At 35.2% G+C, this 18969-nt stretch overlaps 1 protein-coding gene across 5 annotated transcripts in view; it reads left to right on the top strand.

The window, feature by feature from the left end:
* Positions 1 to 18330, top strand: part of LOC102904345 (alpha-amylase 1) — a 51963-nt gene extending 33633 nt beyond the window's left edge. For 3 of the 5 annotated variants that reach the window (XM_076574857.1, XM_042279769.2, XM_042279771.2), the window contains 10 exons: positions 10996 to 11205; positions 11519 to 11665; positions 12472 to 12669; positions 13104 to 13334; positions 14046 to 14179; positions 14928 to 15050; positions 15144 to 15243; positions 16551 to 16669; positions 16780 to 16905; positions 18109 to 18330. In XM_076574857.1, the coding sequence (XP_076430972.1) occupies positions 11038 to 11205; positions 11519 to 11665; positions 12472 to 12669; positions 13104 to 13334; positions 14046 to 14179; positions 14928 to 15050; positions 15144 to 15243; positions 16551 to 16669; positions 16780 to 16905; positions 18109 to 18298 (1536 nt within the window). In that variant the 5' untranslated portion in view covers positions 10996 to 11037 and the 3' untranslated portion in view covers positions 18299 to 18330. Of the gene's footprint in view, positions 1 to 1588; positions 1958 to 2214; positions 2304 to 10995; positions 11206 to 11518; positions 11666 to 12471; positions 12670 to 13103; positions 13335 to 14045; positions 14180 to 14927; positions 15051 to 15143; positions 15244 to 16550; positions 16670 to 16779; positions 16906 to 18108 lie in introns of those variants that run through there. The other 2 variants (XM_042279770.2, XM_076574858.1) reach the window with 2 other exon arrangements.
* The last annotated feature ends 639 nt before the right edge of the window (positions 18331 to 18969 follow it).

The following is an 18969-nucleotide window of genomic DNA, read 5'->3' as shown; positions in this document are numbered from 1 at the left end:
TTTGGCATCATATTTCCCAGGAGAAATGAATGCTATTAGAACATGTTGTGAGTTAAACTGAGCACTGAAACCAGGCAGTGGTGGCGCACATCTTTAATCCCAGCACTTGAGAGGCAGAGGCAGGCAGATCTATGTGAGTTCGAGGCCAGCCTGGGCTACAGAGTGAGTTCCAGGAAAAGGAACAAAGCTATACAGAGGAACTCTGTCTCGAAAAACCAAAACCAAACAAACAAATAAATAGAGCACTGAAATCAAATGCCTTTACTAATCAGTAGAGAAGATGTTTTAGTAAAAAAAAAAAAAAAAAAAAAACCTGAAAATTTCAAACATCAACAAGGGGATTCTTAGAAGTCTCTTTGTCATGAAAAGAAAGAAAAGATATGATAAAGAAAAGTTCATTTTGGGATGTGCAGTTTAGGAGGCCTTTAAGAAAACATTTTTTTGCGGGCCTACTACCTATGGTGTGACACCTCTCATATAGCCTTGAGGCAGGGGAAGGGGCTTGGATCTGCCTCTGCTAAATGTACCAGGCTCTGCTGACTCCCCATGGGAGATCTTACCTTCTTGTAGGAGGCAATGGGGCGTTGGTTAAGGGGAGACGGCTAGAGGGGCTGGAGGAGGGAAGAGGAGGATCTTTTATTGATATGTAAAATGAATAAAAAATTTAATTAAAAAACACAGCAAGGAAAACACCACCGACTTTTTGTATTGGGTGAGTTAAATTTACTTTCTGAAAATTTTTTTCTGAGATAGATTTTACTCATGTTAATTTCTCAAGGCTCTAGTTACTATATCATTGTGTATTTAAGAAAAAAATAATTTGAGTTAAAATTTTTTTTCACATTTATCAACATCACATATTCATTCTCAGCTGTGAATATACTTATATAAATGGAAAAGCATCAAATCCTTTCTTCATAATAATTTATTTTCTCTGTGTAAGATTAAAGAGTAATGAAACAGAAACAAATAATCTCATTTTAAGTGAACATTTAAAAAATAAGACAACTGAGTATATTGTTCACTGTTATTACATTAATTTTTCTATATTCCAAGATATTTTCAACAACAAAAATGATTTGATTTTTAAAAGTAACAAATAGTAAGGGACAAGGTAGGAGGAAGGAACTCATTGTGCGGCTGGACTGCTTGGCTTAGAATTATGACTGCAGTATTTCCTGTTATATGATTTTGAACCAATCTCGCCATTGATTTGGTCCATAACTTTCTTTTCTCATTCTAAATGTAAAGATGATTACAATTCCATCTTTCAGATGTATGATGAAACATGTCATAAAACATTAAGTGTTTGTTCTTTTTCTAAATCACAGTTAACAATAGTTTTATTATTTGATACATGGGCACATCATGAGTTCTATGAATTTAATACTTTGTTTAAGCATCAAATTGTGGGTGACAACTTCAGACTTAATGATAGACATTTGATTCAGTGAATATGTTCCCATTGTGCTCTCGTTTATGTTATTGATTCAATTTGGCTCAGCGACAAACTAATGTGATCTTTAAAATTGTCTTACTGGACTTTTACCCTGGCGTTTCACACAAATCATAAGCGAGAAAGCTGAAAGTAAAAGGAAATGTTGCATATTGAAAGAGCAAGCTGATGAGCTGTGTTGTAACAGAAGAGGGGGCAAAGCAGCTCCGAGGGCAGGCAGCAGCCTTTTAAGGGCACCAGGGTGGTGGTGCCCAGTCCACTGTCAGTCACAGTAGAGATCAGATCACAATGCTGGCAGAAGTCCTATTTGGAGAATTATATAAGGTTTTCAAGAGTGAATATTGAAAGGATGAGATTATAGAAAATTATAAAATTCTAAATCTGACCTTTTTTTCAACTGAAAAGAAATTGAAACCCAAACCGTGAGATTCCTGTTGTTTTGTAATTGACAAACACTTAGCTGTAGGTTTGTATGATTGCTGATTTATACAAGTTACTCTGGTAAGTTATTCTAAAAATACATACATTTTTTCCTCCTTTTTGTACTTAAATAAGAGTTGTGTGTGTGTGTGTGTGTGTGTGTGTGTGTGTGTGTGTGTGTGTGTGTGTGTGTGTGTGTGTGTGTTTAAATGGTTTCATGATCCTTTTCAGGCTTAAGGGTTTCACGGTCTTTTTTAGGTTTGTTGACAGATCGTGTTTGCTTTCCCAGAAGCACAGAATGTACTATTTGTGTTGGAAACACTACTGAGCCTTGGAACAAAAGTTATCTTTAATTTTAGAGATCTGGTGTGCAAACTTTATGAACTTAATCTTCTTCTCTAGCCTTCATATGTGATTTATGTTAAGTGTAAGTTCATATATTTTTCTGGTGGGAGATATTGCTGGATAAATGCTCACTGACTTGAGACAGAATGCAAGGTACAATTCAGAGGAATTATGAATTATTTCAGTAAAGCAACCATAACTTGAATACTTTTTATGTGATGTTTCTTAGTAACACCTTAGAATGTTAAAAACTGTAAAAATAAAGTGTGGACACTTTCAACACTTAGTGATAGTGTAAATGGAGACATAGATGATAAAATTTCATGTGAAGATTAAAGAAACTCTAATGTTTTAATGACACTACTATTAAATCATTCACTATAAAGATATTTAACTATGAGTCCTCTAGGCTACTAATTACTAATGGCGAGAGTAGATGAGCTGCTTCTTATTGATCATTATTAATTCATTTTTATAATGTCTTAGTGTGCCATCAATTTTGGGCAGAATCCAATAAAATAATTTTGTAAATAATTAGTATTTACATATGCAAACATGGATATATAGAGATATAAATACAAATTAGAGTTTACTACTACCTTTTTCTTAACATTTAGATCAAGTTTCTTCAAATTACTTGACTTTGTATCCATAAGTAGAATTAAGCTAAATGCCTCAATTTATGACAGCTGATGCATTAAGAGGAATCTTGAATTTAAAATAGTTTTACCTCTTTAATATTTATACTGAAGTAATAAGACCTATTTTAGAACATTGATTAGAAAATGCTGTTGATAATATTATGTTTAATTTTTAGTTAGATTTCTTAATGTTAGTTAAGATTTTTAATTTTTATTCTTATATATTTTAATTTGCATTATGCATAATTATGAAATATTCTGTGTCAATTCAATAATTATTCAAACAATAACAAAATTGGGGTTGTCAGCATTTCCACCTCAAAGTTTTTGATAAACCTGTAATTGCTATCCCAAATACATAGGTGATTATATTTCACAATAGCTTATCAGATACCTGTGAGTCACAATAGGAAAGAATAAGATAGAAAGCTTCACAAAAAGTTAAGATGAGGACCAAGAAACATTAAATAATCTGTTTTCCTAGTATGCACTGTGTATGTATATTGTAATACTACAAAGCATCTATAAATATTGTATATGCTTTATTGAAAATTCAAGTGCCTGTGATTCTTTTTTTTAGTTATTAATATTTTTTGAACTTGAAATTTTTTTAAATTTTATGATTAATTTAATTTTACATATCAGCCACATATTCCCCTGTCCTCCCTCCTCCTGCCCCCTTGTCCCCCAATCCACCCCCCCCCATTCCCAGTGCCTCCAAGGCAAGGACTCAGCTCAGCCTGGTGAATCAGCTCAGCCTGGTAGATTCAGTTGAGGCAGGTGCAGTCCCCTCCTCCCTTCACCTAGGCTAAGCAAAGTGTTCCAGCATAGGCCCCAAGCTCCAAAGAGCCAGCTCATGTATTAAGGACAGGTCCCGGTCCTACTGCCTGGGGGCCGCCTAAATAGTTCAAGCTAATCAACTGTCTCACTTTTCCAGAGGGCCTGATCCAGTTCCATGGGGGCTCTTCAGCTATTGGTTCATAGTTAATGTGTTTCCACTAGTTTGGCTATTTGTCCCTGTGATTTTCCAATTATGGTCTCAATACCTCTTGCTCATATAATCCCTCCTCTCTCTCACTGATCGGACTCCTGGAGCTCCACATGGGACCTGGCTGTGGATCTCTGTATCTGCTTCCATCAGTCATTGGATGAGAGTTCTATCATGACATTTAGGGTGGTCAGCCATCTGATCACCAGAGTAGGTCAGTTCAGGCTTTCTCTTGACCATTGCCAATAGTCTATTGTGGAGGTGTCTTTGTGGATTTCTGGGGACCTCTCTAGCACTTTGCTTCTTCCTATTTTTGAGAGGAACTATTTTGTTATTCAGATGCTATCAAATGTTCTAATATATATTATCAAAGATGGAGTGTGTGTGTGTGTGTGTGTGTGTGTGTGTGTGTGTGTTGGAAATTGAACTCAAAGCCACATAAATACTAGGCACAGATTCAGGCAATGAACTGTCCTTAGCTCTGTTTGACATTATTATTATTTAAAATTTCTTACTTGTATACAAGATATTGTGATCGCATTCCCTTCCCTTTTACCTTCTTAGTCCTATACTCACACTTTTGACATCTTTCCTAACTAGTCCAACTTCTATTTTTATGTCTTTTTTATTCTTCTGTGCAAGTCTTGTGTATATGATCATATTTGCTTTGTGCTTATATTTGCAAAAGTTGTGCTATATCCAGAAGGTAACATATTACAATGTTTAACTACATCCTCCAGATCTTAGATTCCTTTTAAAAAAATCAAAATAATACTTTATATGTTTGAATGTTTTGCTTTCATGCATATCTTTGCACCATGTGTATGCAGTGCCCTCAGTGGCTGAAAGAGGAAGTTGTATCCTCAGGAACTGGAGATACAGATGGTTGTGAGTTGCATGTGGGTGACAAGAATCAAAAACAGGTCCCATGGAAGGGCAGAAGACACTATTAATGACTGAGCCATCACTCTGGGGCCCATTGTGGATAATATAGATGTTCTATTTGTGGCCAAACACTCTAAATTCCCTGATTCTCAGCCCTTTGAAGAGTTTTGAGTAATTGCTTTGACTGTCACCCATTGCTGAAGAGTTCTTTGGCTAAGGCCGAGACTTATATCAATCTATGTTTGTAAACACAAATATTTAGAAAGCAATTCAACTAGTTTATTTAACAAAACATTGGTAGTAGAGTCTACCATGGGACCCAAGGCCATAAATGCTTGACTAGGTTTACAGTACAAGGTGTGTATTCCTGCAGCCCCAAGATCCAAAAAGAAAGTGATAGCTTGTCTCCGGGACTGCCATGTTATTAATACATCTTGGCCTAAGGTTGCTATTATAACATAGAGTTCAAGACTATATTAGATCATCGCTGAATTTTCTCTCTCAATCACTTGCACAGAACCTTCCTGTACTATGAAAACTAGTCAGTGGGAAGGAAACTTACAGCTCAGTTCAACTTGATTTCTGTGTTCTGTATCCAAAGAATGTGTTGTCCTCAACACATTCCATTTTCTTTTGGCAGGTAACCGGAATCATTGTCAATAACAATACATGTATTGCCTTGCGGGCTCCCTGGCCAACAACTCGTAGTGCACTCATTTCACATGTGACACTGGGATTTTGCTTTAAAAACATATAATTTCTGGGAAAAGCTTTGGTCTGTTCAGACTACCAGCATTTTAATAGTTCAACAGATAATTTTTTTAAAAAATGGGCTCATGGATCATTCAGTCACTTGGAAATATTAGTTTACCACATTGTTAGCTCATCTACATTTATACGAACACATTCCTAGCTAGATGAATATTCTCCCAGGCAAAATTATATGTCCAATTTCTCCCTTCTTTTTTCTTTTATTAAAAATAGTTTCTTTTCTCAAGCAATATATCGTGATTATAGTTTACCCTCCCTCTACTCCTCCCAGTTCCTTCTCACCATCCTTCCCCTTTAGAATGACTCTCTTTCTGTCTCTCATAAAAGAACAGGCTTCTAAGAGATAACAACCAAACATGACAAAATAAAATATATAAAGATGAAGCAAAAACTTTCATATTGAATTTGGACATGGGAACCCAACAGGAGGAAAAGTGTCCCAAGAGCAGGCACAAGAGTCAGAGACATACTCTTTCTCACAGCCAGAAGTCCCATAAAAATACAAGGCTAATGGCTATAATATATATGCAGAGGATATGGTGCAGACCCTGTAGGCCATGTGCTGTCTGCTTCAGTGTCTGTGAACACACACACACACACACACACACACACACACACACACACATATGTATATACATATGTATATATGTATATATACGTATACGTGTATATATACATGTATATATGCATATATATATACGTATATATACATATATGTGTGTGGGGTGTGTGTGTGTGTGTGTGTGTGTGTGTGTGTGTATGTGTGTGTGTGTGTGTATGTATATATACCTTGCTTAGTTGATTCAGAGGGCCTTTTTTCTCCTGGCATCTTCCATCCTCTCTGGATTATACAGTTTTTCTTCCTCCTCTTCTGGGTAGAGATTTGATAAAGATCTCCAACTTAGATTTTCTTTCCACATAATTTACGACTGTGGGCCTCTGCATCTGTTCCTATCTGCTGCTGGAGTAATCGTCTATGATGATGACTAGAAAAGGTACTGATATATGAGTATAGCAGAATGTTATTAGGAATCATTTTATTGATTTTAGTTTTTGGCCAGTATGATCTGTCATTTGTGTTATTGAGCTTAGCCATTCTGACAGGTGTAAGATGGAATCTCAAAGTAGTTTTGATTGCATTTCCTTAATGGTGAAGGATGTTGAACATTTCTACCTTTTAATTTTTTAAAAAAATTGAAAATAGGTTCTTCTCTTTTACACACTGACCACGGGTTCTCCTCTCTCCACTCCTCCAAGCTTCCCTTCACCTCCCCTCTCACTCAGATCCACTTCACCCCTGATTTGCTCTTCAGAAAAGAATAGTCCTCTAAGAGACAATAGTCAAATGAGACAAGGCAAAGGCCCTCATATCAAGGCTGGACAAGGCAACACCATAGGAGGAAAAGAGACCCAAGACCAGACAAAAGAGTCAGAGATTCACCTACTCTCCCTGTTAGAAGTCCCACAAAACAACAAACTAACAGCCATAACATATAAGCAGAGAACCTTGTGCAAACACATGTAGTTTCTGTGCTTGCCAATCTGTCTCTGTGAGCCCATGTGAGTCCTGCTTAGTTGATTTGGTGCCAAGAACATTTCATCAAGTGTTTATTAGCCATTTGAGATCCTTCTGTTGAAATTCTCTGTTTAGATATGTATGCCATTTTCTTTTTTTTTACACCAAATGTATCACAACTTTTAATTTTATAGATATTAACACATTCACAAATAACTTATTTATTCCAGGTTCTACAGATTTTCATTGGAAGACAAAGGCTTATTGTTTAAGTTGTAGCTGACAGAGCTCTGTATACAGATAAAATAGGAGGAAAAACTTTTCTTTTAAAAATAAAATTTTAAAAATAAAAGTCTATGCAGTTGAGACTGGGTGGCTCTGACTCTGAGACATATGCTTCATTGTACTTTCCTGACACTTTTGACTTATTGAAACATATGTTCCTCTTGCGGACATACCTGTCAGATAAGTCTCCTCCAGGGTTTGGAGTTCTTCAGTTCTCTTGTGACCTCATGATACTTTATGTAGTGCTGTGTGTTCTGGTTTGCAGTCTGTTTCAGGGCTGTGTTTGTATTAAGGTGAGTTCATTTGAACATTCCATAATTCCATGGTATCCTATATAGAGAATAGTTCCCTCTTAAATGAGTTAGAATATATGGTGAATCTATAATAATAAGTTAAAGTTCTTGACTTTCTGAGGACAGAGGGGACTGAGTTTTTCTTGAAAGCATCTGTGTCCATCACGATCCCTAACTTCAAGCTCTACTATAGAGCTACAGTAATAAAAACAGCTTGGTATTGGCATGTATGCCATTTTCAAATTGCATTATCTGGTGTTTGGATATCTACTTTCCTGAGTTCTTTATATATTTTGGGTATTAGATAGAAGACTTTCTATTGGATGTGGAGTTGGCAAAATTCTTTTCCTTTTCTCTAAGCTGTGACTTTGTCCAATTGACAGTGTCCTTTCTCTTTCTGAAGGTTTTCAGTTTCATGAGTTCCCATTTATTAGGTGCTGATCTTAGTGCCTGCTCTGGCAGTTTAAGTTCAGAAAATCATCTTCTGTTTCAATGATTTCAAGGCTAGTCCTCACTGTCTCTGAGGTCTTTAATATATTTGAACTTCAGTTTTGTACATGGTGAAGATATGGATTTATTTGCATTCTTCTTTGTGCTGACATCCAGTTTGACCACCACCATTTGCTGAAGATACTTTCTTTTTTCCAATGTACGTTTCTGGCTTCTTTATAAAAAAAGTTTTTATAGGTGTTTGGGCTTATGCCTGTGTGTTCAGTTGATTCATTGATCAACATGTCTGTTTTTATTTCAATACTACATGGGCTTTATTGTTATAGCTCCACAGTACAAGGTCATATCAGAGATGGTGAAACTTCCAGCAGTTCTTTTAGTTTTCAGGAATGTTTGCTATCCTGGGCTTTTTGCTTTTCTATATGAAGTTGAGAATTTTCCTCTAAAGGTCTTCAAATAACTGTGTTGGAGTTTTGATGGGGATTGCATTGAATCTTTAGTTTGCTTGTAATAGGATGGCCATTTTTACTATGTTAATCCTATGGTGTCATGAGCATGGGAGATCTTTCCATTTTCTGATATCTTCTTCAACTTCTTTCTTCAAAGACTTGAAGTTTTTGTTGTACAAGTCTTTCACTTGCTTGGTTAAAGTTACCCCAAGATATTTTGCATTATTTGAGGTTATTGTGAAAGTTGTTGTTTACCTGATTATTTTCTCAGTCTGTCTGTCATTTGTATATAGGCAGGCTACTCTTTTTTTTTTTTTTTTCTGATGCAAGCACATAAGGGTCCTTTTATTCAGGTTCAACCTGGGCTGCTGCATAGCAGATGGAAGGAAATGTGGTGACAGCCACGAGCCCAGGTGTAGAGGGTTTTTATAGGGAAAACCCACAAGCAGGGAATTGGCAACTTGGAATTGGGTAGAAGGGGCAAGGTGATTTTTTGAAACTATTGGTCTAGACATTTGGTGGGAACAACAAACCACTGAACAGGATTATCTGGACTGCTCAGCAGGGTTGCCTAGATGTCTCCAAGGGCCATAAACCACAGAGAGGATCCTGTTAAGCTTTCCTTTCCTGTATAAACAGCAGACAGGATGTCTGCAGGAGGACACTGCTCGGTATCTGTTCGAGTTATCATGGCATATTCCTGAGCCTGTAAAGTTAAGTCTAGGCCTTCACATTCCCCCCTTCACAAGTACCAATGACAGGACTCAATCATGAGTCTTACCTGTCCAGAGGTTCAAGGGTATTGGGACCTAAGAACCATTAGCTAACAGATTTTTCTAGGGCAGTGCCATTTGTATGTATTGCCATTTTTAAGGCCCTGTAGTTCTGATCTTTGAGTACAATGAGATTAACATCTTATATAGTACCTCTTTGGTTCTACATAAAGAATGTCAAGTGTTTTATCTTATTGCAGAACCATCTCAGTTAATAAATTTATCTATTGGCAACTCTGAACCTATTTTCATGGTATGTCAATGGGCATTATAGTTGGCCATCTTGCCTCTATGCCAAGGAGTTTCCTTTTGACCCAGCATTTCAGCCTTTTCTGAACAGGGAACACGGGACAATGTATTCTCTTCTGGAACTGCTTCGAGCTGGCATTGGGGTGCTGTTGTCAGGACCCCAAAAAGACTGAAAGGCTGGTTAAAAGCTGGTCAAAGGCTGGGCAATGGGGCATCTGTCAGAGAGCTACTCAATTTTTAGAGTTAATCTTGTTTCTAACCACTTTGCTGAAGGTGTTTATCAGATGTAGGAGTTCTCTGGTGGAATGTTTGGAGTCACTTATGTACACTATGATATAATCTGTAAATAATGGTGCTTTTCCTTTTTCTGTTCCAATTTATATATCTTTGATCTCCAAAGGTTGTCTTACTGCTCTATCTAGAATTTCAAGAACTATATTGAATAGATATGTAAAGAGTGTACAACTTTGTAATGTTCCTGATTTTAATGGAGTTGCTGTAAATTTTCCTCAATTTAATTTGATTCAACAAGTAATCCTTACTAATGGGTATCATATTGTGAAGTATAACATCAGAAATTTTTGTGAAATAAAGAATACAATGATTTTTAGTTAGACATATTATCAAATTCTGACATTGTCAATCATTACATAAACCTAATTGACATAGTTTCTCTAGTCCTGTATGTATATTTTTGTGTGTACTGCAAGGCTTATAATTGACCATAAAATATATTTTCTGATATACTTTTCATTTACTAAAAATTAGGACACAATTCATGTCAATATTTTGTACAATACCTGGAACTTAGTGTATGCCTGTTATAGCCATTAACTGAGAAAATAAGAGACTTTACAAACATTTGCTAGGACTAGGAACATTAGATATGAAGTACATCTTTAATAAAGTTTGGTTCAGAAAGGTGAATGTATAAATATTAATATATTTAAAATATAAATCAAACAATTCATTAGCATAATCTAAAAGCTGTCACACAAAAAATATTTACTAATTTTACCTGGGAATATAAATGCAGACTAAAACAAAAATATTCTTCCGGTTGAATATGTACCATGTACCTAAGGGTGGTGGGTCATAGGGAGAACATGGAATAGCATGGGGTTGCCTTGCTACGGAAAAGTCTAGTTTTATTAAGGATAGTGTTCATACAGTTTGTTGGGGAGGGAGCAAAAGAGAGCATCATAATTGACAAAGGAATAATTAATATCTATATCAGTCTTGATAAACCTTTTCAGAGATCTGATACTTTCTCATTTCTTCTCCTTAATAGGTGATATCACCTTCAAACACCTAGATGTTTAGTAGTTCTCTTTTTCTGTTATTAGGTTCTTGTTAACCATATTATTAATAATCCTTTACAGTTGAAAAATAGCTAGTACTCAAATATTGATTCATGTTGGCTTTTATTTCATTATGCTTTCCCCCCCTTTTCTTTCTATTTTTTATTTTTCAGGAATAAAGTGGTTGTTAGAAAAAACACTAACATCATACCAAAATGAAGTTCTTCCTGCTGTTTTCCCTCATTGGGTTCTGCTGGGCTCAATATGACCCACATACTGCATATGGACGAAGTGCTATTGTCCACCTGTTCGAATGGCGCTGGGTTGATATTGCCAAGGAATGCGAGCGATACTTAGCTCCTAACGGATTTGGAGGAGTTCAGGCAAGATTTCTTCACAACTTAAATGAAGAGTTCACTGTGCTTATATAAAATTGTTTTCTAATAGTTCATAATTATTCTGAAGCAATATTGCACTTCATGGATAATTTTCTTGAGGAAGAAAAAAGGCCGGTGTTGATGGCAACTTTATATCATGTTTTAGGACACTAGGAGGCCCTCTCCATAATGCTGTCAATGATTTTAGTGGTTCTGAAGCAATAGATCTACAAGTACACAGCTCAAGAATTTCAGGGTCATTCATAGTTTTCTATAGGAGTAAACCATAATCTGACAATCTTAACTGTTTTATTTGTAGGTCTCTCCACCCAATGAAAACCTAGTAGTTAACAGTCCTTCAAGACCTTGGTGGGAAAGGTACCAACCAATTAGCTACAAAATATGCTCAAGGTCTGGAAATGAAGATGAATTCAGGGACATGGTGAATAGGTGCAATAATGTTGGTGTAAGTGAATTCATATTTCCTTTGAAGTCATTATATGAAAAACCAATTTCTGTCTTTTGTTTCTTATTCTTCTTGAGCAAAAAACTTTATACTTTAATTTTTTCTTTACATTTTAGCTCCAACTCAAAATTAACTACTCCTTTATGGTCAACTTTAAAAAAATTCTTTCATATGAACCATTTAAAGAAGAATACATAGAAGGCAAATCTTTGACGATTAATCCTTATAACCACACTCATTTTCTACTAACCCCTTTCTCATCATTTATTAGAAATTTCAGATGTAATACTTACTGTCATTATTGTGATAAATAGCTATTTCTCCTTTTAATAAAGATCAGTATCTACCCTTTTTTCCTTCAGAGACTAAAAAAAGACTCACATTAACTCCTTTTAAAACCAAGAATGTTCAATTATCTTTAACCTAATTCTAGTTTTAAAAAAACAACACTTTTCATTTGATTTTAATGATAATGGTTCCTGGTTTTCCACATATCAGTTCTATAAATCCTCAACCAAATATGAGGACTGTTTTTGATCTTCATTTCACACTGATTTTCTTTTACACTTTGTTTTTTGTCTTATCTAAAATTAAACTATAAAATAACATATCTATCTATCTATCTATCTATCTATCTACCTATTATCTATCTATCTATCTATCTATCTATCTATCTATCTATCTATAATCTATCTATATCTATCTATTTATCTATCTATTTATTAGTTTTACTTGCATGCTGTGCAGTTTAATTATATAGGTTTTAGCTCTCTACATTGAACTGAAGCACACACTTGTCTCTTCAGGTCCGTATCTATGTGGATGCTGTTATTAACCACATGTGTGGAGAAGGGGCTCAAGCAGGAACAAGCAGCACATGTGGAAGCTATTTCAACCCACACAACAGGGACTTCCCTGCAGTTCCATACTCTGGTTGGGATTTTAATGATGGCAAATGTAAAAGTGGAAGTGGAGGCATTGAGAACTACAATGATGCTTATCAGGTGAGGAAAATGATCAGAATAAAAAATCATCTGGCCTTATTGTGCACATAGAACTGTTGGAATACCATTTGACATGTGGTTTAGATACCTCAGGAAACATATTACTAAGAGTTATAAATGCAAACCAATCTTCAAAGAGCTCCTAGTTATTTGATAGTTCAGGGTTTGATTCTTGTACCACAGTAAGAAAGAAAAAGAGAGAGGAAGAGGAAGTGTTTCCTTGATCAACTGATAATATTATCTACTTTATTTCCTCATAGTTCAGTCTTCATATGGGAAAATATTCTTAGAGTGTATCCACAGTAGAATGTTCCCAGTGTTCCATGAAAAGGCTTTATGAAGCTTCCTATAGACTGAATGATTCCTGAGTGAGAGCTGACATTTATAAATCAATCACCATTTTGTTTTATTTGTTTATTTGTTTGTCTCAACAGGTCAGAGACTGTCGTCTGTCTGGCCTTCTGGATCTTGCACTTGAGAAAGATTATGTTCGTACCACAGTGGCTAATTATATGAACCGTCTCATTGACATGGGTGTAGCAGGTTTCAGACTTGATGCTTCTAAGCACATGTGGCCTGGAGACATAAAGGCGGTTTTGGACAAACTGCATAACCTCAATACACAGTGGTTCTCTCAAGGAAGCAGACCTTTCATTTATCAAGAGGTAAAGTAATACATATATGTGCATATAAATGACACCATATTTATTAACTAGAAGATAGATGGAAGGTTTTATTAAACATAAGTTTAATAGATTAATGTCTGAATGCCTTATTACATGTGCAGGTTCTTTAACTTCCTTTTATTTGGATATAACAGACTTAATTATTTTCCAAAATAAAGGTCTAAGAGAGTATAGAGAATTTGTGTAGCCTGCGACATTATTGTGTCACTTAATATATACCCAGGGACCATTAAACAAGACAGAAAATCTTAGTTGTTGACGCAAGCCAGTCTTTCTAGATTTAAATTTTGTCTGAGGTATTATTAAATGTGTAAATTTTTGGTAAACTGATTAATATTTCTATGCAAATTTTTTGTGTGAAGAGGTTAGTGCTGTTTTGTATTTGATTTCTTTGGAGAACTGAAAGAATTCGTAAGTTCTGAAATTGTTTATCTGACAGTAAGTACTTTGTTGATATGAATTTCTGAATTTTCAACTATATGTTAAATTGAAATTTGTCAGCCATCTTCATTGGACAAGAAATGGCATTGTTGTTAAGTTTCTTTCAAGAGTGATGTATATATTTTATAAAGAAATAAAGAAAACCAGTTTGAGCGTCAACAGCATAAGGAATTTATAGGACATTATTTTCACATTAAATATTTTAATATTACTTTATTCAAACGACAGTTTCTCCTATATCTCGCCTAGGTCATTGATCTGGGTGGTGAAGCAGTGACAAGCAATGAATATTTTGGAAATGGTCGTGTGACAGAATTCAAGTACGGAGCAAAACTGGGCACAGTCATCCGCAAGTGGAATGGAGAGAAGATGGCCTACTTAAAGTAAATACAGCACACTTGGTGATTTCGTCTGCCATGTATCTGTTGTCCTATTATCCCAATACGTGATCATCTTAGAACATTCTGATTTATTAAATATTTATGAATACGTTAGCTATCAAGAAGGTTCATTGTTCTCTAAATCACAATTAATCATCTGGAATTAATAATTTTCATTTTAAATGTCAATAACAAAGAGGCATTCCTGAAACACAAAACATCACCTAGAGACTTTTTTTCTGCCTGTGATACGAGTCAACTAGATTTTGGTAATTATAATCTGCTAAAGTCAAGATACTACTTTAAAAACCCTACTACACATAAATAAAACTATAATGTGGCCATACTGTTACACTTATACATTGCAATAAATTAATCTGAAATGTTTAACTGTTTATGATACAGTGTAATATTCAATCTTCATTTTATTTGTTTTTTATTGTATGTAATGTGATAGGAATATTTACCCTTCTTGAGTCCATCTACATTACAATCTTACAGGAGCAATGTGAAGGAAATGCAAATAAACTTACTATACATAGAATCATGGGACATATTAGCCAATTACATATGCACATATGTGCATACATATATATGCACATATTTAAAAGAAATTTTTCCTGTGGAATAATCATTTAGTTAGAGAATCAGTAGTTAAATTAAAATAGATTATAAAAAGAGATACAGATTTAGGGTAATCTAAAGGTGTTGTAAAAGAATAATATATGCATATTTTTTTTAAAAAAAATAGGAACTGGGGAGAAGGTTGGGGATTCATGCCTTCCGACAGAGCCCTTGTCTTTGTGGACAACCATGATAATCAGCGAGGGCATGGGGCTGGAGGAGCATCCATTCTGACATTCTGGGATGCTAGGTGGGTAAAACCATTGTTCACTGTCTTGTTACTTCCCCTTTAGTGATGACAAGTTTTCTATTCTTCTATTATAATATATTTTGTAATTTTCAGACTATATAAAATGGCAGTTGGATTTATGTTGGCTCATCCTTATGGATTCACACGAGTAATGTCAAGTTACCATTGGCCAAGGTATTTTCAGAATGGACAGGTAAGTGAGTATATTATTTCAAGAGAAGGGAAGCAGTCCTGGTTTAATTTCACATAAAAATTGTTGCATAAAGTGCATGTCATCAAATATTTATTTATTGTAATTTTAGTAAAGTAAGTATATCATAGAAGTATCCGCTACTTTATCACTATGAAAAAATTTTGACTTCTTAGTTTCATGCCAGATCCACAGTTTAAAACTTGATCAAGGTAAATATTTGCTAAATACTATTAGATTTTTCTATGGAATGAAAAGAAATCATTCAGTTTCACTGAGGTTAACTAATATATATATATATACATATATATATATATACATATATATACATATATATATATATGTGTGTGTGTGTGTGTGTGTGTGAAATTATACTAAATTAAGCAAATAAATTTGAAGATTTATTCAAGAATACTAAGCATTCCAAAAATATTATGCAATACATTAATATGAATAATTTCAAAAAGCAACTAAGGGTCAGAGGAGATGACTTAGAGGGTAAAGCTCTTGCAGGAGGGACAGGGCTCAGTTCACTGTCACCTTGCAATGCTGAGCAGTTTGATATCTCACCTGTAAGGCATTTGCCCAACAAGTGGAGACCAAAGATTCCTGGATCATAAAATTGGCCAGCTCTGGGTTTAGGGGGAGAGACCCTTCCTCTGATGACAATGGAGAGAATGTTTGTTCGATTGTTTTAGGAAGATGTTTGAATGTGTTGACAATCATGAAATGGCATATTAAAATTTTAGAGAATTTATTACAGAATATCAGGGTATATTTATTAGCTCTTTTACTTAAAAGATTGTACAAAACCTAAACTGATACTAATTTGGTATTGATTATATTTGTTAAAAAATCTTACAGGCTTTATAGACATTGGGTTATTTTTTGTAGCAACCAAACAATATTTCCATCTTACAAATGATGAAATTCAGGCCTCGGGAATTTATGTATCTTGAATGAGTAGTTTTTAAAGCCATTGGTACTGGAGACTGGTCTTTAATCCTAATTTTCCCAATACTAGTGCTCTTACCATTCTAGTGAAATTAAAGAAGTCAGAGAGATATAAGAAGCTGTTGCATGAAAAGGCTCTGAGTGAATAAAAATGTTTAATTTTTTGAAATATGACTCTAGAGAACTGTGGTGTATACACTCAAATAATAAAGACTCGGTAAATGTCTACATAAATACTGAAGAAGTTAGACACCAAGTAGATACTATAGAGACTTAAGTAGCAGAACTTTTTGAGTTTTGTGCAGTGGAAATGAAATATTCATGTTAAAATCCTGAAAATTTCCCCTACAATATAGGATATCAATGATTGGGTTGGACCACCCAATGACAACGGAGTAACCAAAGAAGTGACCATTAATCCAGATACCACTTGTGGCAATGGCTGGGTCTGTGAACATCGATGGCGTCAAATAAGGTTGGGAGTGTCCCCTGCAGATCTTGTCTAATAAGAAAGTTGTTTGACTTCATGTTTTAAATTGTTGAAGTTTACGGGTATCAGCATTTCACATGATATTGTGCTTTTAGGAACATGGTTGCCTTCAGAAACGTCGTCAATGGTCAGCCTTTCTCAAACTGGTGGGATAATGGCAGCAACCAAGTGGCTTTTGGCAGAGGGAACAGAGGATTCATTGTCTTTAACAATGATGACTGGTAAGTGGATATCAATTAAAATAGAATTGTATACTGTTATATTTTTAGAGCATTCCTTTTGATTCCTGCTCATGTGTAGCTGAAAATCTTTTCATTAATGGATTTGAGAAACCAGAGTGACCTGAAAACTGTAGAAGAAAAGATACTTGCCCTTAATTTGTTTCTCCATTTTTGTAGATTTTGTTTTAAATTTTGTTGTTACTGTTGTTTTTGGTGTAGTCTTACACTGTCATGTGAATATATTCTCATTCATATACACATGACATCTGTACAAGTCTAAACATTCAATAAAAAGTCTTAAAAATCCATGTAAGTATGTGCATTATTAGATTCAAAGTACCCCACCATCCCCTAGCTCTGTATCTCAACTATTTATTTTTCTGTTTCTTTAATATATAATTTTAAATTCTCTGCCTCTGTGTGATGAGTAGTTTCATTGCATTTGTATACTCGGCCATGGCTGGTGGTTTTTTCTCAAGAGGCAGTTATGATTTGGTTCTACAGTTTCCAATGACTGACCTTCCATTTTTGATGCATGCATCTTTTTTTCTTCTTTAATAATTTCCTCATATATATTTATATAACTATATGTAGAAAATCTCTGTGTAAGTAGTTGACAATCTCAGTTGAAAGTTATCTTTTGCTCATTTCGATTATTGTATTAAATCTGTCATTAAATACCATGTGCAAGGCACCTTATAGAAGAAAGAATTTATTTGGGCTTGCAATTCTGGGGGTGGGCTACACTCCTTGAAAGCAAGGTATGAAGGGAGGAGCAGGAAGGTGATTGCTCACACTTTGCACCTCAGCACAATACAGAAAGAGCTGACAAGAAAAGGTAGGACTCTTTTTCTCTCAAGGCGCTACCTTCAGTGACACAAATCCTCCAACAAATCCACTTTTCCTAAACTCTCCAAACTATGTCACTACATGGGGATCAACGTTTTAACTTAACAAGTGCTCTTTTTATATGTATGCATGTGTGTATGTATGTATGCATGCATCTATCTATCTATCTATCTATCTATCTATCTATCTATCTATCTATCTATCTATCTATCTATCTATCATCTACATATCTATTTCACTTATTTGTTTTTTGGCCAGTGAATTATAAAAGTTTAGGCAATTATTTAATTTGGAGATAGTTTGCTTTCTTGAATTTTTTTGAATTTGACTTCTTTTTACTTTTTACTTTTTCAGGGAATTGTCAACAACTTTACAAACTGGTCTTCCTGCTGGCACATACTGTGATGTCATTTCTGGAGACAAAATTGACGGCAATTGCACCGGAATTAAAGTCTATGTTGGCAGTGATGGCAATGCTCACTTTTCTATTAGTAACTCTGCTGAAGACCCATTTATTGCAATCCATGCTGAATCAAAAATATAAAGTTTAAAATAAATACATATTGAGAGCATCAATCATTTGTATTTCTTTTCTTTTGTGTAATTTAATTCTTTAAATTAAGACTTTTTTTAATTAATTTTATATACCAACCACAGATCCAGCCACATCCCTCCTCCCACTCCCCCCCTAGCCTTCCTCCCTCCCCTGGCTTCCTCCCATCCTCTCCTCCAAAAAGGTAAGGGCTCCCATGGGGAGTCAGCAAAACCTGGTACATTTAGTTGAGGCTGAGCCAAGCCCCTTCCTGTAGCATGAATCTTAACAAGTTCTGATTAATAAGATCAAACCTGAGGCCAGGAATTGGGGTGAACTGGAAGATCAGAGAACCAAAACAAGCCACAGCTAACCTCACCTGGCCAACTCTCAGCTGATCTTGTTTCCTCAGACTGGAAGCTTCTGTGTCCTCATCCCAATGGCTCTCAGCTGAACTGCTACTTGAAAACCTGAAGCTTAACCAGCTAAAAGCTTAACCAGCCAAATGCTGATAGTTTCTGGTCCTCATGCCATATAAACCTTTCTGCTTTCTACCACCACTCCCTGGGATTAAAGGCTTGCTTTCTGGGATTAAAGGTGTGATGAGTCACCATGCCTGCCTGTATCTGTAGATGTAACCAACCGTCTTATTAAATAAGAAACACAGAAACAATGTAAGAGAG

The sequence above is a fragment of the Peromyscus maniculatus genome, chromosome 6 (genome assembly GCF_049852395.1).
Source record: "Peromyscus maniculatus bairdii isolate BWxNUB_F1_BW_parent chromosome 6, HU_Pman_BW_mat_3.1, whole genome shotgun sequence".
Taxonomy (NCBI): domain Eukaryota; kingdom Metazoa; phylum Chordata; class Mammalia; order Rodentia; family Cricetidae; genus Peromyscus; species Peromyscus maniculatus.
Note: the sequence above shows the minus strand (reverse complement) of the source record. Positions and strands in the feature narration are given on the sequence as shown.